Here is a 27,171-nt window from a genome sequence, read left to right on the forward strand (position 1 = left end):
GCCTTAATACAAATCTTACCAAAAAACCCAACATACTTTAGTCATCTCACTGTAACTTATCTTAGTATTCTGATTTCTTAACTCCAAGGAAGTACTATGTAGTGTATCATGAAATGGTTTAAATAACCTTAATGGAATATATTGGACTTCAGTGATTATGATGGGTTAAGGAAAACCAAGAGGCTTGGGATTTTCTTTATTATTATTATGTGTGTACATTTTGTTAATAGGAGTAGTGTATAAATGAACTAGATAAATAGAATTTAAATATATTGTACTTAATTATATAGGATGTTCCCAAAAGTGTTAATGTAGTTAATGGAAACGTTAAATTGTACTAAGACTTTTGGGATATCCTTTATGTAAAGGATTAGGGCCACAGTGGGCAAAGTATTGTGTATATTGCAGCTAACTGTTAACTCTCATATTAGAAACAGATGATTTTTTAAATTACAAGATTCTTGCAAAAAATATAATATAAAAGTTTTATAGTAAAGAAACTTTTTCCTAGTACATGAAAGTGTTTTTCCTTCGTTGTAGAAATTGTTTGAGTTGGCAGAAGTAAAAGGAATACCCAATAAAAGTTTTTGATCAGTCAGTGGGGAAATAGGTGGTATGTAAGAACATCTTAACTTAGGACTTTGAACTTAAATATGAAACATTTTTAAAAGTTTTTGTTTTCTTAAAATTTTTTTCAAACAGAGTTCTCTTTCTTCTCTCTTCTATTCCCCTTCTCTCCAATAGAAAAGGCAGGAAAAACAAAACTCTGTTACAAACATGTATAAACAATCATAAAAAATTTTTGCATTGGCCACATCCAAAAAAATTATGTTTCAGTCTGGAGTCCATTGCCTCTCTTTAAGTGGACAATCTATAAAACTCTTCTCTGTGTGTGTGAGTGTGTATGTGTGTAGTATAAGTTTATTATATATTTTATTATACAATATACACACACCACACACATATGTATATTTATAATGTATACATTTATGTATAATATATACATGAGTCTTCATGAACTAAAGATTCATCTTTTTTTAACAGCAGCAGTCTTCCAGTGGTATTATATGACTGTGTCATGAACTCAAAGAATTGAAATTGTGGACACACTCTAAGGGAAATGGGGAGGCACATTATAGGCGTGAACTTTTTGCAGTACATTGTAAGCAAGGAATTATGGCAGGAGAAATGATTTAGAAAAAGTTAAAAATGAAATGTATGATTGAAAAAATAGCAATGGTCTTATGGCAAGAGTCAGGAATTACTGATAAACAGCCAGAGTGTTTGCACTGGCATTTTTCACAAAGTCAAGGCAATATGAGGAAGATCTTCAATACATTGGCTTACTTGTGTGAAGACATGCATCAAATGTTGCCTGGATTGAGCAGGCATGGTGGAGTTGCAGTGTGGATTTTCGAAGTTGGATATATTGAATTAGTATCAGACTATGTTTGTCAACTAGAACCTGCAGGTTTCTCATAAACTTATTTCTTTTATAACATTGTTTTCATTTTGTACTTGTGCACTTAATTGATTGAACCTAAATAGGGCTAATTCAAACCTATTGTGGTGGTGATAGGGTTTGGTTTTTGTTTTTTATTTTAATTCTTTTATTTACCACGTTAAATATTTTTACTATTTTTTTTTTTCGCAAATGAGATAAGTATTCCTTTTATGTTTGTTTAAGACATTGGCATACATAAGGAATAGTGCCAAGTATAGAGTCCTCAGCAAGCCAGTTAGAGACATTCATGGTATTATGTATCTATTAATCAATAGTTTTTTAATACAGTAGTTGTTCTGACTACATATCAATCAACCTAATTATATATCCAGTCTTCTTTTCTTCATACCATAAGAAATGATGTCATATAATTATTTGGTAATTACCCAGCAGCATGAAGATATAGATATACAGGAGTTAAAACATTTCCTCAGTTTCTCACTAGATCACTCTCATGTTCTCCCTTATTTTCTTCTAACTCAACTTTCATAGAAATGTATAACCTTTTTGAAACATTTTCTAACAACTATAACTAATATATCAAATACATTTCTCTTTAACTTCTATTTTGTAGTCATGAATTTTAGGTCACCAATCAACATAATACCTCTTAATCATTTACTTCTCACTGTTGGAATTTGAAGTTGTTTATTATATTTTGTAGTACTATTGGAATATTTCTTTTCATTCTCACCCCTCATGGTATAGAGTAAGCCTTTATCCATATAATTCTAAAAATACCAAATCTGATGAAAAATGCAAATTTTGACTTAAAAACTGTCTCTGTGCATATAGTATTATAAATAGATATGTTTCACATATTAAAATAATTATATATTATATGTAAATAGAAATTTAAATTTGCCATGTCTTTACTGTAAGTGGTGACTATTATGCCAATATTTAAAACTCTATTTGTTAATTTTTAAGAGGTATAAAATAGATTTTTTTCCCTTTTCTATTTGCCATATCTAACAAATTTTTTTTCTCCACATAAACCAAATTTGAATGTGCATCTTTTTTTTTTTTTTTCTGACAATAAACCACATGTTTTAGGAAATTAAATTATTGGGGATAGCTAGGTGGTGCAGCAGATAGAGCACCACTCCTGAAGTCAGGAGGACCTGAGATCAAATGTGGCCTCAGACACTTAACCACTTCCTAGCTGTGTGACCCTGGACAAGTCACTTAACTACAATTACCTCAGCAAAACAAACAGATAAATAAATAAATCATCTTTGTAGATATTTTTTGTTCTTTGAAATCTGTTTAAATGCTCAGAGTCTCAAAAAGAATTATGCAAATGTACTTTTTCAGAATAATTGGATATTATGTTAATGTATGAAATCCTGAAGTTAAAACTTGTACAATTCTGAGTGTTTATTGAGTTATAATTGAAATGCTTTTATAAACTAATAAGCAGATATTTTATCTTCTGTTATAGATATGGATATGTTTGTGCCACAAAAATTATGAAACTGAGGAAAATTCTTGAGAAAGTTGAGGCTGCATCAGGTTTTACATCAGAGGAAAAAGGTAACATTGACTTTATAGGAAGTATATATAATAAAAATAGATTGAAGTAAAATTATATTAAGTACATTGCAATCTAAAGGCATGTGTATATAACTAGGGATTTACTTTATCATAGGATGAAAGGAATATTTGTTTTATGGAATTTTTTTCTTTAGCATATTGTATTTTCTGTCTTCTGAAAACAAAGTGGTAATAAATGATAATTATTAAGAAATTGACTACTTAGAATAAATAATAAATAGGCAGAAAAGATAACACATTTTATTTGTGATTTAATGATGCTGTGGACCCATTTTTTTTGTTCATTACTTCTGTGGGGTTCACATTAAGATTTTGGTTATTTTTTGGAAGGCCATCAATAAGTATCATCAGATTTATTAAAACTAAAGGTTTGGGGTGGAGCCTAGGGCTATTGGTGGTTTTTCATATATTTTTTAGAAAAGTTATGGCTAGATGGGATTAAACCAAGAATCATAGTCAAGTTTTTCTATCATAGAGATGAAAACTTATGACTTTGGTCTCATCAGTGTGCTTTAGCTGACTTTTAATACACTGATCAAAAATTAAATTACAATCATTATTTAAATGATAGGGAAAATTGGCTTAATCCATTTTCCCAAATGTCTGAGAAAGCAATGGCAAGTTATCACATTGTATTTAAATTAGTATTACTATTAAACTGTAGTAGGATTGTAGTGAAAATTGGAGAACAGTGCTGCTTTAATCTTTGTATGAAATTTTTTTCATTTCTAGATAACAAGGGAAATTACAGATTTTTGTTGATAATTAGAACAATATTAATTTTGAAATTGAATATGTGGTTGAAATGACTTAGAAATTTGGTTAAATCGTTTCTGCTTAAATTGCTTTCATTTTCATTTAGATCCTGAAGAGTTCTTGAACATCTTGTTTCATCATATTTTGAGGGTAGAACCATTATTAAAGATAAGGTAAATTTCTAATTCTTTCATGATGGTTTAAGAAAATTGATTCTTCCTTTGAATCTATCTTCACTTCAGTAGAAGTGACAGCACTAATATTCATTGCTAGGTAGCAGTGGCTTAAATTCATTTTAGTCAGTAGTTTCCCCAGAAAAGAAGCTTAGCTTAGAAAATGATTGCAATTTAATTGTACTTTAATCTGATAAACAAATATTATTGCAAACCATTCTTTTATGAAATTGTGTACAAATATTTTCATAGAATAAGTTAATGAACCTTTTAGGGGAATCCTATTATAAGATAATCACATTCTGTAAGAACATTATTTCCTTCTATCCATCACTGACTTAAAAGAATTAAATTTTTAGTTTTAAATTGGGTTTATTGTTTTCAGTTCTTAACTCATTAATCTTTTTTTTCCACCAAAGTAAACTTGTTGAACTTGATACATTTAGTTCTTGGGCTGTCTGGAATCTTTGGGGAATATTTCCAGATATCTGAAGATTTACCCCTTAAGTGCTAGAATTCTTAAAACTATTTAAAACTATTTTCATGGCAAGTTTTCTAAAATTAATTATACTATTTTTTGATTTTCGAAACAAGAGTATGCTAACATAAATTTTTATCAAATATTCAGTGTCATGATTTTCAACTTTGGTTATTGGGATATCCCTAACCATGAATATATAGAGGGCCATACTACTCAATAGTTCTGCAACCCAGTACTGATTTTGGAACTTGTTTGTGAAAAAATTGCAGTTACTGTTTTATAGTTATTTTTCTATTCTCATAAAGGTGGAATGAATCTTAATCAGTATAAAATGGTTGCATTTTTTCCTTTTTTATATCTTTTTAAGAGCTAAAGCAGCTTCTGTTTTTCTCTTGCCAGCTCTTTTTTTTTTTAAACTGCTGCTATATATTTTGACTTTTCAACAGAGTTAAAAACATCATCTATAAGTTCTGCTTCAATAGCAGTGGCCTTACTTGAAAGCTTGTAGCTACTTTGATTTTGTTTTTGTTTTTGTTTTTAACTGTATGTTTTTGTTTTTTATGTGGTGTGAAGGAGACTGGTAGCAAAATAGCTTTTTCATAAACTTTTTCCTTAGTTCTCACATTACCTTATAAGAATTTTTAAAAGATATATTAATTTTCTAAATAATAAGTGAATTTGTAATATTTTTAAAAGTTCTAGGATGATTAAATATTTCAATCTCCAAAAGTTTTTCGTTTTTTTCATAAGAGCCTTTAACATTGGCATATGTAAAAATTCTCAGCCTGCTCTTATTTTGCATAAATCTCCATGGAAGGGAAGGCATTTTTCTGAAGTCTAGGAGACAGAACTGGTTCCTTAGCATCTGTTTAGGTAGAAGTTGACAAACAGTGCCACAATAAGTCATATTAGCAATTTTAAAGTTTTCAAGGGACAAACCATGTTTAGCGTTATCATTCTGTAAATTTTGCTCATTTTCCCTCTAGCAGGCAAAACAAGCCATTCCTTGTTTTCTCATGACTGGCCTTCAAATATTTGAATACTATTATCATTACCCCTAGTCTTATCTAGGATAAATATCCCCAGTGTCTTCCTTATTCGTACTGATTGTCATATGGCATGAGCTTTAAGGCTTCTCATTAGCTTGAGGTTGGCCACCATTCAATGTCTTCTCTCTCTCAAATTATTTTTCACTTGCTTGTCACTTGCTTGTATAAAATATAAATAAACCTCTTGAGGGTGGGGTCAGTTCTTCATTTTGTTTTTTCATCCCTAGCAGTTAGCAGAGAGCCTTCTTACGTGCTTAATAATTTCTTGTTGAATGAATTAAATTTTGTTGAAGTTAAATCTTGTTGAATGAATTAAATCTCTTTGATAATATGTCCTAGATTTTGCCAGGAATATAAATTAAACTAAGTGGCCTGTAGTTTGTAGTGTCCACTATCTTCACTTTTTTGAAAACCAAATCAAAATTTGCTTTTCTCCAGTCTCACAGAATCTTTTTTGTTTTTGACAGTTGTTAACTAATTCTTTTAGTTCATCTGGGATTTAGTTTATAATCTGGGTGCTGACTTGAACTAATCAAGAACTAATAGATACTGTCTTGTAATTTTCCTTCTTATCATTCCTTTCTAGCTCAAATATAGTCTTTGGAAAATGGAAGACTTTTTTTGTTCCTATTTTCATTATCTGATCTATCAATAGTCCTGTCCCTTTTTTAGATACTTCCTTTCTCCTCAGTGAAAATTAAAATAGATTTTCTTAGCTTAAGGTGATTCTGGCTTTTTGTTGTTGTTTTCAGTTGTGTCTGACTCTTTGCGACTTCATTTGGGGTTTTCTTGACAAAGATGCTGGAATGGTTTGCCATTTCTTTCTCCAGTTGATTTTATGAAATGAGGTTACATGATTTTCCTAGAGTCAGTTAGAAAGTGTCTGAGACCAGATTTAAACTCAGGAAGATGAATCTTCCTGATATCTCCATTGTACTACCTAGCTGCTTCTAGTTTTTGTTGTTCCTGAAACTTTTGTTATAGTAGTGTGTCATCCACTATCTCTTTCCTCCTTTGCTCTTTATATAGATAGATAGATAGATGTACTCATCTTCTATTCTACCTTGCTTTTATCTTCCTAATGTCTTTTTTATTTTTCCCAAATTTTGAGACTGGGTCTTCCTATCTCAATTCAGATTGGAAAGTGCAGCAGCTATTCATAAATCTGATTCCAACGTTAATCCATTTGAAAGCTTTTAATTGTTTTCATTTCCAACCTGGGTCTATTTGCCCTCCTTATGCAGCCTGGTGGCCCTCCACTTCCTGTGGGAGAGAAGAATTTTGCATATTAGTACCAACTTAATGCAGATATTTGACCAGCTTTAGTCCTACTTACTTCTCAGAACTCCTGAATTCAAAGGTGGATTCTTAATACACTAGATTTAGCTTTACCCAACAGCAGAAATTACAGGTGTGTAACATCATATCTGGCTGTATATCTTTTAAAATCTAAGTTGGTCAATGAGTTCCCTGTGCATTCACATTGGTTTCTTTCGACAGTTCTCTTGGAGTTATTTTTGTGTCTATAAAATTTATTTCTCAGAGTTTGCTATTTTTACTTGCCTGAGATCTTGAGAATTAGAGAACTTGAGATCTTATTTGTCCTTTTTTCTAAATTCTTTGAAATTTATTCTTTTAAAATCTAAGATATATGTCAAACTTGTCCTTAGCTTATCTTTTCCACATATTTTAAGATTGAATAATTACTTCTACCTGTAGTCCTCATTATTTTGATTTTAGCAATCAGTTCTTTTGTGTTAGTAAGAATCAGATCTGTTTTAACCATTCCTCTGTCATTGCTTCCTTTGCCTTTTGAAGGCTAAAATTGACTTAGACAAGTCAAAATTGATCAGCTGAGTTGATTTTAACTTCAGAAAGAAAGTATTACTGTAGAAGTGAAGTCCTTTATTACTACTGAATAATAGTTCTATGCTATGTTTTTGATTGACTAAGGCTATCTTCTTCCTCATCAAAGAGGGTATTTTGATTTTACAGAATGATGGAGTTGGAACCTTAGGGCATCTAGTCCATTTTCCTCAAACAGATGAGGATACAGTGCCAGAGAGGGAAGTGCTTTACTGGTAAACAAATAATGGCACTAAAGATTTGAGCTCTGATTTCAATACTCTTTCCATTATAAAATTCTGCCCCTCCTTAGCTTATATATTTTATTTGTTGTATCCAGATTTGATGTTCTTTTATAACCTTGAATAACAAGGTTTTATTGTATATATGTTTTATTGTGTGTATGTTTATATATATGGCATATATATATATGTACATGCATACATATGTATATATACACATATATTTACATGTATACATATGAAAACATAGATACAATTTTTTGTTGTTGCTGATATTGTAGGAATGGGTATAGTAAATAATTTAGATATTTCAAGTCAGTGTACACACACAAATTAGAGATATTGTTAAAATTTATTGCTGAATTTTAAGATTAATCTTTTTGAAGCATAACTCCTGACTCAAAAATGGAATGTTCTTAAAAATGATTCCATTTTGAAGAGAAGCCTAGTTATGGCTGTTATAATAATGGTAGACATTCCTAGTTGAAAAGTTGAAGTAGCATGCTGAAGTAGAAAAAAAAAAATAGACTGAGAGGAAGGAGAACTGAGTTTTCTAGCCTTTGCTCTACTTTTGATTCTTTTTTGTGACCTTTTTAAACAACAAATTATATAACAACAAAATATATAAAATGAAATGAGGTTAAACAAATTATCTCTAAGGCCCTGTCTAGCTCATAGATTCTTTGAGTCTGTGGATTGGCAATTTTTTTCTTTTCCAGAAATTGTGTCATTTACTTTGATATTGTTTAGTCATTCAGTGATGTCTGACTCTTCATCACTGAAAGATTAAATGACAACAAAAGTGTATGACAGAAGGGCTTATTTTTCGATGTAATATTGTTTAGCATCTTACTCCATGGAATTTTCTTGATAAAGATACTGGAGTGGTTTGCCTTTTCCTTCTCCAGTGGATTACCTTTTGTCAGAACTCTCCAATATGACCTGTTCATCTTAGGTAATGCTGCATGGCATAGTTCATCATTTGCTACTTCCTAATAAATATCCTGCCTAGTCAGTTTTGCATTCTGCTTATGATCACTAATGACTTTTACTTCTAACATTATTTCTTTGTTTCTCTCCTAGTCACTCATCCAAACCAACTTTTAACTTAAAGTATTTTAACTTCTAATATTTAAAGGTAGTTGTTATATATTTAGTCACTATTTTTTACCTCTTTTTGAAATTGTTCTATCTGAAGAAGGTACTTAAAATTACAAAAGTTTCTACTTCTCAATTACTATTTTACATCCTTACATTGTGACTTAGCCTTTCAATATCACCTTAGTGCTTATTTTTTTTTATTATAGCTTTTTATTGACAGAACATATGCATGGATAATTTTTACAACATTGTCTCTTGCACTCACTTCTGTTCCAACTTTTCCCTTCCTTCTCTCCACTCCCTTCCCTAGATGGCAGGCAGTCTCACACATGTTAAACATTAAAGTATATCTTAAATACAATATATGTGTACATATTTATACAGTTCTTTTGTTGCACAAGAAAAATTGGATTTAGAAAAGTAAAAATAACCTGGGAAGAAAAACAAAAATGCAGTGCTTATTTGTTTTAAAAACAGTGTTCTTTATCCTTTAGATCTGCAGGACAAAAGGTACAAGATTGTTACTTCTATCAAATTTTTATGGAAAAAAATGAAAAAGTTGGTGTTCCTACAATTCAACAGCTGCTAGAATGGTCTTTTATCAATAGTAACCTAAAATTTGCAGAGGTTAGTGACAAGTCTTCAGTGAATTTTATTAATACTTGTAATTATATTAATGCTTATGGTTGCTGGTCCTTTAGTAAAGTCAATATCTTCCTTTATATATATTAAATAGAGGAAGAGTTTTTTTTTTTTTTTAATCAAGCATAATGTTTAATGTGAAGCATCACATCTGCTGGTACAAATGAAAAATATTAAGACTAAACATTCTAACTTTTTGTAGACAAGAGGAAACATGAAACTAATTTATGTTAATAAAATAGCTAGGTAATTAAAAGACATTTGTATCTTTTAAAACAGAGTCAATAATATGTTTTCATGGCTAAAATATTTATCATTTTTTCCAAGTAGAAATTTTTTCCACTTAGATATCTCAGAGGAGTATTTTTACTTTTTCTCCTTTCTTCAGTGAAAGTAAAAAAAAGTTGAGTAAAAGTTTAAAATCTCTTGATTAGTTTCTATTAGAAGGTTTTTAATATTAGAATGATTTTTGAAAGGATATTTAACATTGACAAGTGTTTTTATTTGTTGAAATAAAGAAATGAATGGCTGTTTTGTACCATTCTTGCAAAAAAGAATTCTGTATTTTATGCCCAAGGTCAGTGGGCCATAAATACCATTTAGTCTTTATATTTGGTATATAACATTGTGAACAACATGTCAACACGTGATTAAACTTGTGTACTTATTGAAACTGCTTATATGATTTAAATAAGGACATCATCATAAAATACTTTGAAAATATTTTGATCAAATGTGCCCTACACACTAGTAATATTTATAGTTTTATAGAGAAAATTCTTTTTGGGGATTTTGATCTTAATATATATGTATATATTTTTAAGGCACCATCATGTCTGATTATTCAGATGCCTCGATTTGGAAAAGACTTCAAACTCTTCAAAAAAATTTTTCCTTCATTGGAGTTAAATATAACAGATTTACTTGAAGATAGTAAGTATAGAGATCGATTTTTTTTTTTTTTTTGCATATGATAACAGAAATTTAAGAAGATCTAAATTAAACATATGGGGATGGGAATTCTTAAGGATGACATAAATATTGTTTCTTTCAAAATGTGACATTTTTGCTTTCTAATGGAGGGATGTATTATTTGTTACCAAAATTTAGCTCCTAGACAGTGCCGTATATGTGGAGGACTTGCCATGTATGAATGCAGAGAATGTTATGATGATTCTGACATTTCTGCTGGAAAAATCAAGCAATTTTGTAAAACCTGCAATACACAAGTGAGTTTGGCTTTAGTTGATATAGAATTTATATAGTAAATAACAATGTACTTATATGATGATGTTTTATATTTTATTTCTTCATTGACAAGGGGAAAAATATTCTAATTAAAAGGAAAGTTCAGGTTTTAATGACTATATTTCAAACAATAATTTTTTAAAATTTATATTCATTTTAAAATTTATTTTATTTTCATTATAAAAAAATACTATTTTCCAGATACTATGTTGTTAAGCTTTTATGAAATACTTAAGGCCACTAAAAATTAAGGGTTAATAAACTACATTGACCTAAAATACTGAATTTAGCATTATGGTAAATGGGATTCATAATGAACAATGTGAGAGTATCTATTACAGTAAAAAGCAAAGTTATTCACTCATTCCTCTTAAATGATTCATTTTAGGTTCACCTTCATCCCAAGAGGTTAAATCATAAATACAACCCAGTGTCACTTCCCAAAGACTTACCTGACTGGGATTGGAGACATGGCTGCATACCTTGTCAAAAGATGGAATTGTTTGCTGTTCTCTGCATTGAAACAAGCCATTATGTTGCATTTGTAAAGTATGGGCGAGATGACTCTGCTTGGCTCTTCTTTGACAGCATGGCGGACCGTGATGGTATTTAAAAACAACTTTCTTCTAAGTTTAAGGCAATAAAATAGTGTTTCATTTTTCATTTTGCAAACCATATTATTACAGTTCTTTTGAAAAATTCTGTTCTGTGGCAATATATTGCTCATACTTAAAAATCCTTTAATGAATTCAGGTTTAATTCAGTAAACACTCAGTGCTTCCTGTGTACAGGTATTATAAGGAAACAACACCAACAGCAAAAAAAAAAAATATTAATAATAATCTGCCCTTTAAGAACTTATGTTCTTCTTTGGCATACAAGAATAGCACTAATTACTGTGGGAATCATGAAAGATTTATTGTAGAACTAATGCACAGAGGAATAGCCTATGCAAAGTTTTAGCCTGCCTTCTTTCTCTTCACCATTTCACTTGGTGACTTCATCAGTTTTCTGTGAGTTTAATTCTCTTTATGCAGATGACTCCTAGCTCTAGTCTCCATTTTGAGCTCCAGACTTACATTACCTTCTGGATATTTCTAACTGGGTGTCCCGTAACTATCTCAAATTCAGCATGTAAACAACTCATTATTTTTGTCCTACAAACCTGTTCTTCAACTTTTTTATTTATGTTAAAAAGCTTAAGATAATCCATTTCACAACCTCAGTATTATAGTCTTTTTTAAAAAATTTTTATTAAAGCTTTTTTATTTACAAAGCATATGCATGGGTAATTTTTCCCAACATTGACCTTTGCATAACCTTTTGTTGCAAAAATTTTCCCCTGCTTCCCCCCACCCCCTCCCCTAGCTGGCAGGTAGTCCAATACATGTTAAATGTATTGAAATATATATTAGATCCAATATATATATACATATTTATACTGTTATTTTGTTGCGCAAGAAAAATCAGATCAAGAAGGATGAAAAAGAAAAACTGCAAAGGAAGCAAATAACTTCAATGTAAGCAAATAACAACAGAGAGAGTGAGAATGCTAAATTGTGTTCCACACTGTTCACATGGATGAAGATGACTCTCTTCATCACTGCACAAGTGGAACTCAGTATTATATTTTAATCCTTAATCTTTCTTACCTATCAATCTACGCTGTACTAGACCATCTGTATACATTATTTTAGACTGCCAGGGCCATACATGCCAGTCTTCGGGATACCCCCAGATACACACGAAGATAAGCTGATCTTAAGGTGCAAAATAGCCTTTCTTTATTGGTAATCTCAGCTGGGATTTGCAGGAAAGGAGCAAGAGAGTACAAGAGCAAGTTTTTGTGTGTATGCCTGTGTCTTTCTCTCTCTGCATCTCCCTGTATAGGCTCAAAGCTGATTATTTATATTTGCTCTCCTCTGGGATTACCCTGTACCTAACCCACTGCATAGGTGGATCTACAGAAGGGAGACACCTGGAGTTAGTGCTGCATCCTAGATGGAGATAGAGCAAGAGGGCACACCGCCTGCCATCTCAAGGAACCTATTAGCGGTTCCTTTAACATGTACAAGACACAACCTCCTGCCTCAGAGGCTAAGTCTCTTTTTATCTCCTGGGCCAGCTCTACCAGCTGACATGGCATACATGGCAATTCTCAGAGAAGGAGAAACATACCTAACATTATGCGATTACCAAATCTTAACATTTCTTCTTCCATACCCTCTTTCTTATCTGTTCTCACTTGTATTCACAGGGCAGCCACTCTAGTTCAGACTTTCATCATCTCTTTCCTAGGCTATTATAATAATTACATATTAGACTATTACATTTTACAGTAATTACAAGTAGCCTTCTACATTGGTTCCTACTTCAGATTTTTCTTTTCTCCACTGTATCCTATATATAGCTGCCAATGTGATTTTCCTAAAATATATGTCTTACAATAGGACCTTCCAACTCAGTAAATTTTACTAGTGCTACATAACAGTTTTAGGATCACATATACATATTTCTCTTTTATATTTATGCTTTTTACAACCTGGCACAAGACTACCTTTCCAGCTTTATTATGTATTATGTCATTCCTCAAGTACCCTTGCATTTATTTATTTTAAAATTTGTTATTTATTTTTAACATTAAAAAAAAATTGAGTTCCGAATTCTCTGCTTCCTTCTAGCCCCTCCCCAACTCATTGAGAAGGCAAGCAATATAATATAAATTATGCATATGAACTCAAGAAAAATGTATTTTCCATATTAATCATGTCAAAGAAAAAGAAAGTAAAAAAATATACATCATTTTGCGCTCAGAATTCATCAATTCTGTCTCTGTATGTAGATAGCATTTTCATCAGAATTTTCTTGGATCATTGATCAGAAAAACTAAGTCTTTCATAGTTGATCCTTGCTGTAATTTTACTGTTACTGTGTATAGTTCTACTGGTTATGTTCACTTCCTTCTGCATTAGTTCATATAGATTTTCCCTCTTTGTTTCTTTTAACACAATAGTGTTCTGTAATAATATACCACAATTTGTTCAAACATTCCCCAAGATGAACATCTTCATGATTTCCCATTCTTTGCCAGCACACACACACAAAAAAAGTTGCTATAAGTATTTTTGTATATATAGATCTTTTCCCTTTCTCTTTGAAATCTTTGGGATATCAGACCTAGTAGTAGTATTGCTAAGTCAAAGAGTATGGACAGTTTTATAGACCTTTAGACACAGTTTCAAATTGTTCTCCAGAATGGTTGGAGTAGTTCACAGCCCCACTTACAAATGCATTAGTGTCCCAATTTTTCCATATCCATATGGCATTTGTCTTTTCTTTTCTTTTCTTTCTTTTTTTTTTTTTTGATCATGTGAGCCAATATGATTAGGTGTGAGTTGATACCTCAGAGTTGTTTTAATTTATATTTCTCTAATCAATACTGATTTAGAGCATTTTTTCATATTGCTATGGATAGCTTTGATTTTTTTTTTTCTGAAAACCTCTGTTATCATCTGGGAAAGGACTCTTATTTTTGACTCGGTTCTCTCTATATATGAGAAATAAAGCTTTTATTAAAGAAACTTGCTATAAAAATTTTTGATATTCATTGTTTATGGTACTTTTAAATAAAATATAATTTCTCTGGTTATTTCTTTTAATTAGGTTGGTTTTTGCTTTTGTTTTGTCTCAAAATCATGCTTGCTACCCCTACTTACTTTACATCAACTGAAGCATAATAGATTCTCTCTAGCCCCTTATTTTAACTCTGTGTGTGTGTGTGCTCTGTAAACAGCGTATTGTTAGATTATGGTTTCGAATCCATTCTGCTCTCTGCTTCCATTTTACAAGTGAGTTCATTCCATTCACATTCATAGTTATGATTACTAATTCTGTATTTTTCTCCCTCCTATTTTCTTCTATTTATCTTTTTCTCTATTTATCCTATCTCTCCTCATCTGTTTTGCTGCTGACCACTGCCTCCCTAATCCACTTGCCCTTTTTAACACTAGCTTTTTCTCCCCCCTGTCCCCTTTCCTTTTCCCCTTCTTCTACTACTTTCATGTTACATAAGATAAATTTCTTTCTATACTTTGTATGTCTCTTTTGTGTAAGATAACTTCTCCTAGTCTTCCTCTCCCTTCTCCTTTCTCCCAGTATATCCTTCTTTCTCACCCCTTCATTTTTTTTATTGATTCATACCCATGCCCTTTGTCTATATAGACTTCTTCTTACTACTCTAATAATGATAAAGTTCTGAGAAGTTACATGTTATCATCTTCCCATAAAGGAATGTCAGTAGTTTAATCTTAAGTCCCTTATGAATTATCTTTCTTGTTTATTGTTTTACGCATCTTTTGATTCTTTTGTTTGAATGTCATATTTTCTATTTAGCTCTGGTCTTTTCATCAGAAATGCTTGAAAGCCCTCTATTTCATTGCATATCCATTCCCCGCTCCCTATTTCTTCCCCCTTCTTCCTCTGAAAGATTATATTCAGTTTTGCTGTGTAGGTTATTCTTGGTTGAGATTGTAGCTTCTTTGTCTTCCAGAATATCATACTTCAAGCCCTCTGATCCTTTAATGTGGAAACTGCTAAATCTTATATGATCCTGATTGTGACTTTACAATATTTGAATGATTTCTTTTTTTTTTTTTGCTTTCAATATTTTGTCCTTGACCTGGGAACTCTGGTGTTTGACTATACTATTCTTGGGAGTTTTTATTTTGAGATCTCTTTTAGAAGGTGTTCAATGAATTTGAGTATCTCTTTCAGAAAATGTTTAGTACATTCTTTAAATTTGTTTTTTATTCTCTGGATCATACTATATTAATATTGGAGCAGTTTGCTTTTATAATTTCTTCAAATAAGATTCTAAATCTCTCCTGTGCCTTTTTTTGATCATGGCTTTCAGATACTCTAGTAATTCTTAAATCATCTTTTTTTGATCTGTTTCCTAGGCAGTTATTTTTCCAGTAAGACATTTCACATTTTAAAAAAATTTTTGACTTAGCTTCTACTTGCATAATTCTAATTTTTAAAAAATTATTTTCTTCAGCAAGCTTTTGGTAATCCTTTCCTATATGACCTTTTTTTTTTTTTTTTTGCTTTTTAAAGAGTTGTTTTATTATATAGTAAATCTTTATGCCTCCTTACTATTCAGATAATTCATTTTTTAGGATGTTTTTTGGGAGGTTTTTTGCACCTCTTTTGTCAATGTGTTAATTTATAATTTTCTTGCATCACTCATTTCTTTTCCAAATTTCTTCTGTCACTTACCTTTTTTTTTTTTTAAGGCTTCTAGAAATTCATGTTGGGGTTTTGTTCAGTTTACATTTTTTCTTTGAGGTTTTGCTTGTAACTCTTATCACTTTATTATTTTCTTCTGAGTTTATGTCTTGATTTTATCTGCCATATGTTAGCTTTTTTTCCAACCTATTTTTTTTTTTTTACTTTGAACTTTATGTTAAAAGTTGGAAAGCACTATTCCTTGCTTCAGGCCTTTTTGCTCTGCTTTTTTCAGAGCTAGTTCTAAAAGTCAGCAAGTTTTTGGTGCTTTTAAAGTTGTATTATCCTAGGAGAGATATAGTCACTGCACTTCTGGTTTGTGCTTTGGTTTTTACTCCCTTGTAGCCACAAGTGTTAGTGCTTCTCTTCCCTTGTGACTGACTCCAAATGTTCCTCTCTGCCATAGAACTGTGATTTAAAACTATACATGGGTAATGAAGTTGCCAAATAGTTGCTGGTCCTGCTCTCAATGTCAATCCAGGGTCTGGACTGAGAACTCCTAAAGTTGCATCTATTGCTGTAGCCACCTCCAAAGCCCAATAATGGTGTTGTCACCGTATGCATTTCAAGTCATAGACCTCTTCTGCCAACATCCTAAGTTGTTTAATTAAGATTGGAAAAATATTTCACTCCAACCTTTTATTGTGTATGCTCGTCCCAAATTTAATTTGACACATTATTATTATTTGGAGGAGAATGTTGGGAAAGTTTGGATGAGTTGCTGCCTTTAGTCTGCCGTTTTACATCTGCTTATATTTATTTTTTATATACCCATATCTGCCATTAGAATGGCATTTCTTTGAAGGCAAAAATTGGCTCTTTTTGTCTTTGTATCTCTAAGATCTTGCATGCTTTGTAACACACAGAATGCTTATTGATAAATTGATGAAAGTAGGGGATGGAATCCTATGTTGACACAATAGAATATTAAACAAATTTTAAAAATAGTTTAATTTACCTGGAATATAGGGTAAATGGAGGGAATTATGTGAAATAAATCTGGAAAACTCAGTTTTTACTAAGCATGTATTTTGTGTTGGGCATTAGAAAGGTAGAAAGGAGCCAAACTGAGGAGTTTGTATTTTATCCTAGAAGCAATAGGAAAGTGTTGAAGATTCTTGAATTGTTAGAGCTACAGAGTCAAATTTTATACACAAGTTATTTTGGTAGTTCTGTGGACATGGATCAGAGAAGAGACAGAAGAAATAAGGAGATTTATTAAGAGACTATTTCAGAAGAATGATGACCATGTGAGTGGAGAGAACAGGTTGGATATGAAAAATTTTTTCTGGGAGAAAAGTTGTCATCAAAGATGGCTCTGAGATTGTGTAATCTGAGCGACTGCAATAGAAGTAGATTTAGGAGTTATCTTTGTAGAGATAGTTGAAGTCAAATCAAGTCAACAAGTATGTGGGAGGCACTTTGAGAAGCTAAGTGCTAGAAATATAAAATAGAAGGAAACAGATAATCCTTGCACCTCAAGGAGTTTACATTCTATTGGGGGAATGACAACACACAAAAGGGAAGACATGAAAGGATCTGGCATCAGGGGATGATAGACACTGTCTGTGGAGTTCAGAGTCTAGTCTGCAGAGGACTGAAGGCACAGTTGATCTGGGCCATCCTTCTTAGACTAGAAGTTCTAGGAGGAACTGCCCAAATAGAGAGAATGGCCATGAGGTTAGGGAGAGACCATATGAGAAGGAGTCTTCAGCAGTAGAATAAACTTCTGGGGTAAAGAAATTTGATGGCATGGTAGGAAAAATTCCTTTGGAGAGTCAAAAATATGGCCCAGAGAGGAATGAATGCATGGTTTTAGCCTGGATATTCTTAAGTTCGAGGCTATGAGAAGAATTAACCTAATCAGAGGGAGACACTACAAGGGATAAAACCATTGGGAAATAATAAGATCATTGAGAGAGAATAGATTTGTAATCTTTTTTATTTGTTATGTAACCCTTTGCCAGTCTGAATCAGCCTCTGGGCCCCTTCTCAGAATGTTTTTCAAATGCAGCAAGTGAAATATGTAAAGTTATAAAAGAAATCGATTATATTGAATTATAAATTATATTATATTATATTATATTGATTATAAAAACTCCAACAAGTTAATGAACTCTAAAGTTAAGAACTGGAATAAAGAGATCCTTTTAGAGCCAGGGGTCCTCAAACTACGGCCGCAGGCTAGATGCAGCAGCTGAGGACGTTTATCCCCCTCACCCAGGGCTATGAATTTTCTTTTTTTAAAGGTCCACAAAATAAAGTTTTTGTTTTTACTATAGTCCAGCCCTCCAACAGTCTGAGGAACCGTGAACAGGCCCCCTATTTAAAAAGTTTGAGGACCCCTGTTTTAGACAATGCTATACACAATAGATATGTCATCATTTTAGGGACATGACTGAATCTTGAAATACATTAGTAATCTAATATATTAAAATCAGTAATTTTATGTGTGAAATTTTATCATGTGTCTATTTCAAAATTAGGTAACCTCTAACCTATAGACTAGAAATAAGACGTTTATTTCTAATAGATTAGAAATCCATATGTTAGAGGTTTTTTACTTGTTTGAAGTCCTCTGGATTTGTAGTCCTGTGATATTGGTCTTGGGAATTGGGGCAGTGATATTTGACAATTTAAGATGTTCATGTATTATTAAGTAGATACAATCCTAAACACTTGTGACTATTGGTTCTATCACTTGTTTCTTCTACCTCCCATCTCATTCTTCAATATATAGATTTAAAAATAGCATTAAAAAGCCCCCCAAACTATAAAATTTCCCATCCCTTATGTAAAATAATTTTTTTCTACTTGCTTCTATACCACCTTCCAGAATATAAGATATATAAGATTGTAAGATCAGGAACAAACAGATCTAGGATAAAGTGAAGTATTTCACTTTTGTATTCATTAGTCTTATCTCTCCTTTTCTTTACTTCATTTCTCCCTTTTGACATTCTTTATATCTCCATCTTCTACTGCTGTCCTTTTCTATTCTATCTCCAGATTCTATTCCTGTCTCCATCTTCTACTGTTCCCTTAATACATTCAACTTCGCAACTACCAAAAGTAAAATAAAGTGCTATTAAGCCTTAAAAAATGAGCCCTTACTAAATACTAGGGATAGATTGGAACTGTGATTTTATTGGCATAGGAACTTCTAGGTAAGAATATTTCTACTTGTGCAGATTCGCATCTTCTCTATAATTGTCATCTTAGAGGGTTGCCTAGAATATTGGTGTCAAGCTCAAATAGAAACAGAGACCATTAAACCATACATAAGGAACCTTATTGACTTAGAAAACCACATGGTTATATATTTCTTTTTTATTAATTCATTAATGCTTTAAAATCAGATAGGAACTTTATTTTAATCTGGTTCAGGCTGTATTGGAGAGTATTGTGCAGACCATATATTTGACATTTCTGGTTTAGGGCACTAAGAGGTTGAATGAATTGTCCATAGTGAAATAGCTAACCTATATTTATATTAGAGGAGACTTGGAGCTAGCTCTTACTGATTCGGAGGCCAGTTCCTTATGTGCCCCTCTCTACCTCATTAAATTCTAGGTTAACCCCATGAGAGTTAATGGGGAGAAGAGTGGCAAAACTTTTTGAATAGAGTTCCATAATTAGGGGAGTCCCTCGTTGTTCCTTATGCTACCTTCTAGTTCCCCAGGATTTGCTATTGTATTTTTCCTACTGAGAACAGTCCTCTTTCTTTCCCACAGCATCAAAATTTGCAAGTCTCAAGTTGATTTTCATCAGCACACGTTATTCTCCATAACTAATGATAATAATAGGAGTTAAAGAAGATGATAATGATATTATTTTTTTCCAGATATAATTGCATTTAAGTGTCAACTCATAGGCAGTGTGGGGATTTTATACACATTAGCAAAGCCAGTGAGGGAGAGAAGAGTATTTAGGGATTAAAGGGCTTTTTCTCATAGCCCTTCAAATCATGCTTCATGGGTATCCTCCTACTCTATATAGACACATTTAAGATCAATTCTGCCTAAGTGGCACATAAAACAAGCAAAAAATCTTTATATTTAGCAGAAATATATTCACATTACTTAGTATGTTCTAATCTGGCACTCTTTAGAGTGATTTAGGAGTATGCTATGGAAATATGCACTATAGATAAAATCTTTTTGTTTCCCCTTGTGGAATCTGATGATCAATTACCAAGCATTTATCAAGCTCTTCTCTTTTGAGGGCATTTTGCTATATACATCAGGGATACAAAGACAAAAGTGAGAAAGTTCCTTTTGTAACTCCTAGAAGAGTTTTCATTTTAATAGCGGGACTGCACATGTATATCTCTTTTAAGTATTTGTATAATATATATAAAATTATTCACAAGGTAGTTTGAGGAAAGAATATACTAGTAACTGAGAGGTTCAGGAAAAGCTTCATAGAAAGAGGTGGGTGCTTACACTTAATCTTGAAGAAAATCAAGGATTTTCTGTTACTTTGTTCCTTCCCCTCCCGTTTCAGTTTCACTATTAGGCCAAAAGATGTTTTTGGAAACTAAGTAAGTAGAGCATTTTTAAAGTAGCAACAAGTTTCACTTGCTTGATAGAGTTGTCAAAAGTTAAATCATAAGCTTTCAAAACTCTTTATAGTAAATTTTTACCAAACCATGGGATTGTAAAATGCCTATTTGAGAATTAAGAATTAGTATAGGAGCAGAAGGAGGACAAACCTTGTTTGCAGCTTCATTTTCAGTCAGACAATCAGAAGAGTTTATTTTTGTGAGTTCCCTAAAATTAGAGAAGGAAAAAAAATGGAATATCTGTTATACCTGTGAAGTCATTTTAAACATAGCTCTGCATTAGCGATGTTCTTTTAAAAAAAGTAAGAAAAATGAAAGGGAAAAATACATATATACTTCAGCTACCATCTAAATCCATCAGTTGTCTATCTGAAGGTAGAGAGTATCATCATGAATCGTTGGAAATTGTGGGGGTACATTGTGTTGATCAGAGTTACTGAGTCTTTCATAAATAATTATCAGTATTGCTGTTGCTATGTAAGTTGTTCTCCTGATTCTGTTTTTTTCACTTTGTATCAGTTCATATAATTCTTCCCAGATTTTTCTGATATCATCAAGGGTAACTGTTATTTTAAAATATTTTTTAATTTAGGAATTTAATTCACAATAGAGTATTTATCTGAGCTTTCATCATTCTGTTTTCTACATAGTAAAATTTTACTTAGATTTCAAAATGAGACTCCTAAAATTAGAATTAAAAAATCAAAAAAGGTTCTTTTAATCTTAACTCTCAAGTTGGATTTGTTTGACACGGCAGCAGTTAGAATTGAAGATTTTTACTTTTGCTGGATGAGCTCTGAAAAGAAATATTTCTATTTTTCATAGGTGGTCAGAATGGCTTTAACATTCCTCAAGTTACCCCATGTCCAGAAGTTGGGGAGTACTTGAAAATGTCTCTAGAAGAACTGCATTCCCTGGACTCCAGGAGAATCCAAGGCTGTGCACGAAGACTTCTTTGTGATGCATATATGTGCATGTATCAGAGTCCAACAATGAGTTTGTATAAGTAAATAATGATGATCAACTGGAAAAGGAGAAGAAACTGTATGAAAATTTTTATTGTTGCATTTTATTTGAGTTGGCTGTCCTGATTAGCATCCATTGCCGGCATTGGATGCCTCTGAGTGATGATCCTTAAGAAAAGGATTAATGTATTGAAAAACAAATTGCATTTATGTTATTGAATATTTAAATAAGAAGCATTTTGCACTCTAGAAAGTATGTTTGTGTTGGTTTTTTAAGAAATCTAATGAAGTTATTAAAACCTGAAGCTTTAAGTTAAGTGCATTGATCATATAATATTTTTGGAGGCATAGAAATTGATTTGTAACAGTTTTAAAAACCTCCTTAGTCCATTGAGAATGTCAAATTCTTGGAAAAGCACATAACCCTGTGCTTGGAGAATTACAGTGGACCAAGGATACCAAATAATTTTTCCTTTGTAGCTAATGGTTGCCTTGAGGAAGAAATAATTTGGTTTTATTAAGAGGTTTGATTTCAACACAGTTAATAGAGTTGTTTTGCTGAATTTGTTTTAACTCTTTCCTATCTAGTTCAAGTTTTTGCATGTCAGGAATCCTGAATTTGTTTCTACGGTTGTTGTCAGAAAATGCCTACCCTTTCTCTCCAGTATTGTTGATTTCTGTTTGTTCTGCCTTTTTTCCCCCGATAGATGCGTGGAACTATTTTCTAAATAACAAACAAACAAACAAAAAAAACCCAAACAAAAGACAAAATGTTTTTTTGTGATGTAATGGTCTTGGGGGATTGGGTCAGTAATATTTGACAAAAAAAGCTATTCATATATAGTAGTAGATATCAGCTGACTGATCTATTTTTTCAGACTTCTTTATAAACTTTTTTTGTGGAATGGAGAACAGTAAATTTCTAAAAGTGTTCAGATGTTAAGTTGAACCAAATACTAGCTTTTAGTAGCCAGTCCTACATAAGTGTAGTCCAAAAAATTTAAATTTTTGGTATGGGAAGTCATATGGTAATTTTTTTTAAAAAAAGATATTAAGTCCCATAACCTTTTAGTAGATTTAAATCTAAATGCCTAGGACTAAAACATTTAACATACAGGATCATAGCTAGGAATCAAAGTTCAGATTAATTTCATCTGAGATAATGCTTCTTATGAATCTTTTTGTATTCTGTGAAAACATACTGTCAACTGGTTTCATCCTGACTTCTATGGAAACTATGAAAAAAAGCCTGATGTTTTCTTAGTTAATATCTGTTGCGTGTATATACCGCAATTGGATGTTGTAGATTCTATTTATAGATACGAATTTCATTGTTGTGGAATGTGTAATCTCAAATTATTTTATACTTTTGGTGTCTCTGAGCTAACTTCTTAACCATGCAGAAAGACAAGATTGAGTCATGTGCTTATAGCATATGACTGTATAAGTGTTTAGTATTATAAAAATGCCCAAATGGCTAAAATCTTTATAAATTAAAAGCTTTTTTAAAAAGTTTAACATTTTCTTTAGTTGCATCATTCCTTTAAAAACATTTATTAATTTAAAAACTACAACAGTGTACAAAAAATTATTCTCTTAAATTGTTGGAATTCATGAGCTAAGATTTGTTCAGTAATATCTTGGGGAAGTGCCACAAAAAGCTCACTGTACTAGGACTTGGGAGATCTCTCTTCTAGTCCTGGATTTTCTTTTTTTAACCATTTATTTGGGCCTAGATAAGTCACTAATTTCTTATGGCCTCAGTTTCTTAATCTGCAATATTAGGGAGTGGAGTAAGGTGACCTGTAAAGTCCTTTCCAGATTTCATATTCCTTAATTTATATAATACTTTTTCAACTAAAGTCATTAATGTAATTTTAAAATATATTATTCTCGAGGACAGGTCAGGATTCAAATTGATCTTTTATCTGCATTGTCTTTTAGTTTCTATCTTTTGACATAACTTGATATTTAACATCAGTTGGACATGTGATGATAAGAAATTAGTAGATAATTCTTTTCTTTTTTTTTTAAATATCTAACTTGAGAAAAACCTGTCTGTGAGGAAAGATTTTTAGTTGTTAAAGAACTGATGATTTAATGCTTTCCTATTGAAATGTGGTACATTTTTTCTCTACAAAGTTCCTTAGTCATAACTTATTTATTTTTGTTATATTGGGATTTTAATTTACTGTTTTCCTTTGTCAACAACACTGAAAATAAAAATAGTCCTAGAGGGAATGAAAGAGCACAGTACTATGGTTCTTTTTTGATGGCTTAAAATTTTAAATAGACCAGAAGTACCTATCTTGTTTCCCTCTTTTCTTTTTTGGTTTTCATTTTTCTCTTTTCCCTTTTTTTTTCCCCCCACCCAATGTGTCTGAACTGTCAAATGGATAAGATAGGGAGAGAGAAGACAGTGGTGATGTAGTCTTACTTAGATGGTGTTGCATCCTCTGTACTTCCCTTGTCCCTCTTTTCTTTAAATGTCAAATTCAATTCTTCAACCTTTAAAAAGTTTTTCAAATGCTTGGAAATGCTTTCTTCCCTGACTGTTTTATCTATAATCAAGAGAAAAGATAATAGAGGAAAATCCTGTTGTGGCATAATCATTGCATTACACACAGATGTGGATTAAAAAATGTTTTATTTTAGGTCCACTAAATGATAGCTATTAAACAATTAATACAACAGGCATATAAGATCTTTTCTCCCAAATTATTAATTATTTAATTGGCAGATTCTCTAGTTCCTTTCTATTCCAAATTTTTTTGACCTGCTTCACCTTTTCCCTCCCCCCAGGTTATGTTCATCCCATAATAATTGTTTGGACATGAAACATTTTCTATATTGAGTTATATTATCTTATTATTTAAATGAATATAGTTTATATACAGGCATTATTGTCTACTCATCTTTATATTGGCATTCACTGCTTAGCTATATGATTCTGTGCTTTTAGATAGTTGTGGGAAAAGTTGTTCTAAGTATTCACTAATATGAAACAGCAGACATTAGCTGAGTCTTAGTGGTTATCATCAAATAAGTTTTAAGTACCCATTATTATTTGCTTAACTGTGCTATTAAGCTCTGTAGAGAATTCAGGAGAAGTATAATATAATTCCTATTCTTAGGAAACTTACACCATAATTGTGACATTGGGTTATCTTATATTATTTTGTTAATGGTCCCTGGTATTAATGTGAATAAGTAAGATTTAACTATAGTATCAAATATGTGATTTGAATGCAAGGCTACATCAAGTAAAAATTTCATCTATTTTAACTGGCTTTCCCTCAGATAGTTATGGTCATTGGAGAAAAAAGGTACTATGGCTGTGTCGTTCCAAATGCAAACTATTCTTCCCATATTTTAAGATGAGTTTTTATTGTGTTATCTGGACTTCTCCCTCATTATTTGAACTCTCTAGAAAAATATAGCTTCTAAAGACCAAAGAAATAAGGAGATAAGTCATCATAGAGTTGGAGATAACGCTATCAGCTACTTGCTAGATGAAAATGTATAATCATGCTTGGAAACTGAGATAATAAATAGTTGAATGTTTTTTGTCAGGTGAAATAGGATATGTTTTTCTAGGGAATGGTAACATTGACAAAACAGCTATATTTTTCTGTTGATGAAAAAAATGATGAAATTCCCAAAACTGAGACAAAAAATACAAAATGGAAACCAACATTTGCTAATAAAATAGCGGACAAACTCTTGAAAACCTAAGAGGTACTAAATGTAAACAAGGGCTCATATTAGTCATAGATAGATATTGCTCTTATCTATTCAGAGCAAAGGATTTCAGAAAGCAAATCATGCTACTGAAAATTAACAGTATTTTCTTTTATACTTAAAAAAATATGAATATTATTCTGAGGAAAAGAAGGGGGAAAATTTTATAGGAACAAGTGAAGACTTTCCAAAATTGTCACCTGTCAGGTGAACAAAGGGAAAGATTTGGTAGATTTGTTAAAGGCCTATTTTTGTGGCTTTAAACAAGATTAAAAGATTAGAAAATAAACTTGATCCAGAGTGCAAATATTTTTAAATGGAAAATGAACAGAAACCATATATTACTTTGAGAGGAGGAGAAAGGATTTTATTTCTTGTTTTCCTGTATCTAGCAGGGAGACACCTTTTCCTTTGCAGTACTTGAGGCATAAATTCTTTCTTTTTGCCTGGATAAGGTAAGGAAAAGAAGATTAGTGCTGGAGATCTAAACTTCAGTAACCAGAGTTTCAGAAAACAAATATCCACTAATTTAAATAGTTAACTTGAATTTGATATATATCTATATCTATAAGTATCTATATATATTCATACACACATATTTTCATATATAGATACATATAGATATAGATATATGCATACATACATGTCTTTAAAGCACTTTTTTTTTAATTCCTAAAGGATTATCATGAAGACATAGGTGTCGCTGGTGACATTTGGCTTTGTTATACAAAATGGCCTAATACTGTATAATTCCAAGTCCTGAAAGCCTTTACATTGTGATGTTGGAGGATTTAGTTCCATTTGTAATTTTCAAATTGTTTGGGGTTTGTTTATTGTTAATTTGGTGTAAAGAAACATGCTTTATTGTGTACTTTCCATTCTTGATATATTATTGTTGTTTTTTTCTTGAAGAATATGGTTTATTTATGAAAACATTCTTTTAAAAAAAATCATTGGATATCCCATTATTATCAGGTTGCTCTGATTTAGCCTTAATTTTGTTAAATTTTTTAGAGATGAATGAAGTGCTGCTGTGGAAAGGAATGTACTATATACTATTTCTGTATCATTAAAATTAAATTTTTATGGTTCCCTTATATTTCATTTCTTTGGGGATGGTTCTTGGGGTATTATGGGTAATAGAAATTTATATTAACTGGTCTAATTCCTTCGTATGCTGTTGCTGTGATACTAGAAGAGAATTATGTTCAATGGTTGTTCTCAATTATAATTATTTGATTTTACAGAATGTGAATGTAAATATTTCAGGTTTAGCCACAATATCATCCACATTCCTCTTTTTGAAATTAATTAAGCTAGTCCCTTTGTAAAATTTGAATATATCTGAGGAAAACGGCATTCGTGTTAAACTACTTGTCAAACTACAATCTTGTCACAGATTCCATGGTTATTATAAATACTATTTACATCTCCATATACTTAAAACTCTCTATTCAGCTTTTACAGAAAATACCATTTCATTCTAGGTTCTTAGCCTAATTAAGTACAATATTTAAAAGGTCTCTCCCATGCTTCTGAATCATTAGATGTGGTTGGGATGGCAGGAGGTTATCTTGCCTGTCTTTATACTTATCCTGGATAAGTGAGTAAAATTAATCTGTGTAAAGATGAGTTGCATTGTTCAATATTAACTAGATCCCCTAAACTGTGATTTACCCAGGGGAAATAATTATTGATATGTTATGTACCATTTAAAACTTTGCACAGTATTTTATATATGTGATCTCATTTGATCCTCACTCCATTTTATAAATAGTGAAACTGAATCTGGGAATAATTAAGCAGTTTGCATAGGATCATACAACTATTAAAAATTTGAGGCAGGATTTGAACCTAGGTTTTTTGAATTCCAAGTCCAATAGATGTAGGAAATTATTCACTAGAATGAAGAATCAGTAGACATTATTAGACATTTAAGTACCACATAGTGGTTATTCATATTACTTTGTGGATATCCTTTATGAATTTTCTTTTCCAATACTAACAAGTGCAAGCA

General features: G+C 31.6%; 1 protein-coding gene across 1 annotated transcript in view; it reads left to right on the plus strand.

The window, feature by feature from the left end:
• Positions 1-26,245, plus strand: part of CYLD (CYLD lysine 63 deubiquitinase) — a 65,318-nt gene extending 39,073 nt beyond the window's left edge. The window contains exons 12-18 of the mRNA XM_051979828.1: positions 2,949-3,040; positions 3,924-3,990; positions 9,203-9,335; positions 10,175-10,283; positions 10,461-10,579; positions 10,987-11,203; positions 21,274-26,245. Of these exons, the coding sequence (XP_051835788.1) occupies positions 2,949-3,040; positions 3,924-3,990; positions 9,203-9,335; positions 10,175-10,283; positions 10,461-10,579; positions 10,987-11,203; positions 21,274-21,458 (922 nt within the window). The 3' untranslated portion in view covers positions 21,459-26,245. The remainder of the gene's footprint in view (positions 1-2,948; positions 3,041-3,923; positions 3,991-9,202; positions 9,336-10,174; positions 10,284-10,460; positions 10,580-10,986; positions 11,204-21,273) is intronic.
• The last annotated feature ends 926 nt before the right edge of the window (positions 26,246-27,171 follow it).

Source organism: Antechinus flavipes, chromosome 2 (assembly GCF_016432865.1).
Source record: "Antechinus flavipes isolate AdamAnt ecotype Samford, QLD, Australia chromosome 2, AdamAnt_v2, whole genome shotgun sequence".
Lineage (NCBI taxonomy): Eukaryota > Metazoa > Chordata > Mammalia > Dasyuromorphia > Dasyuridae > Antechinus > Antechinus flavipes.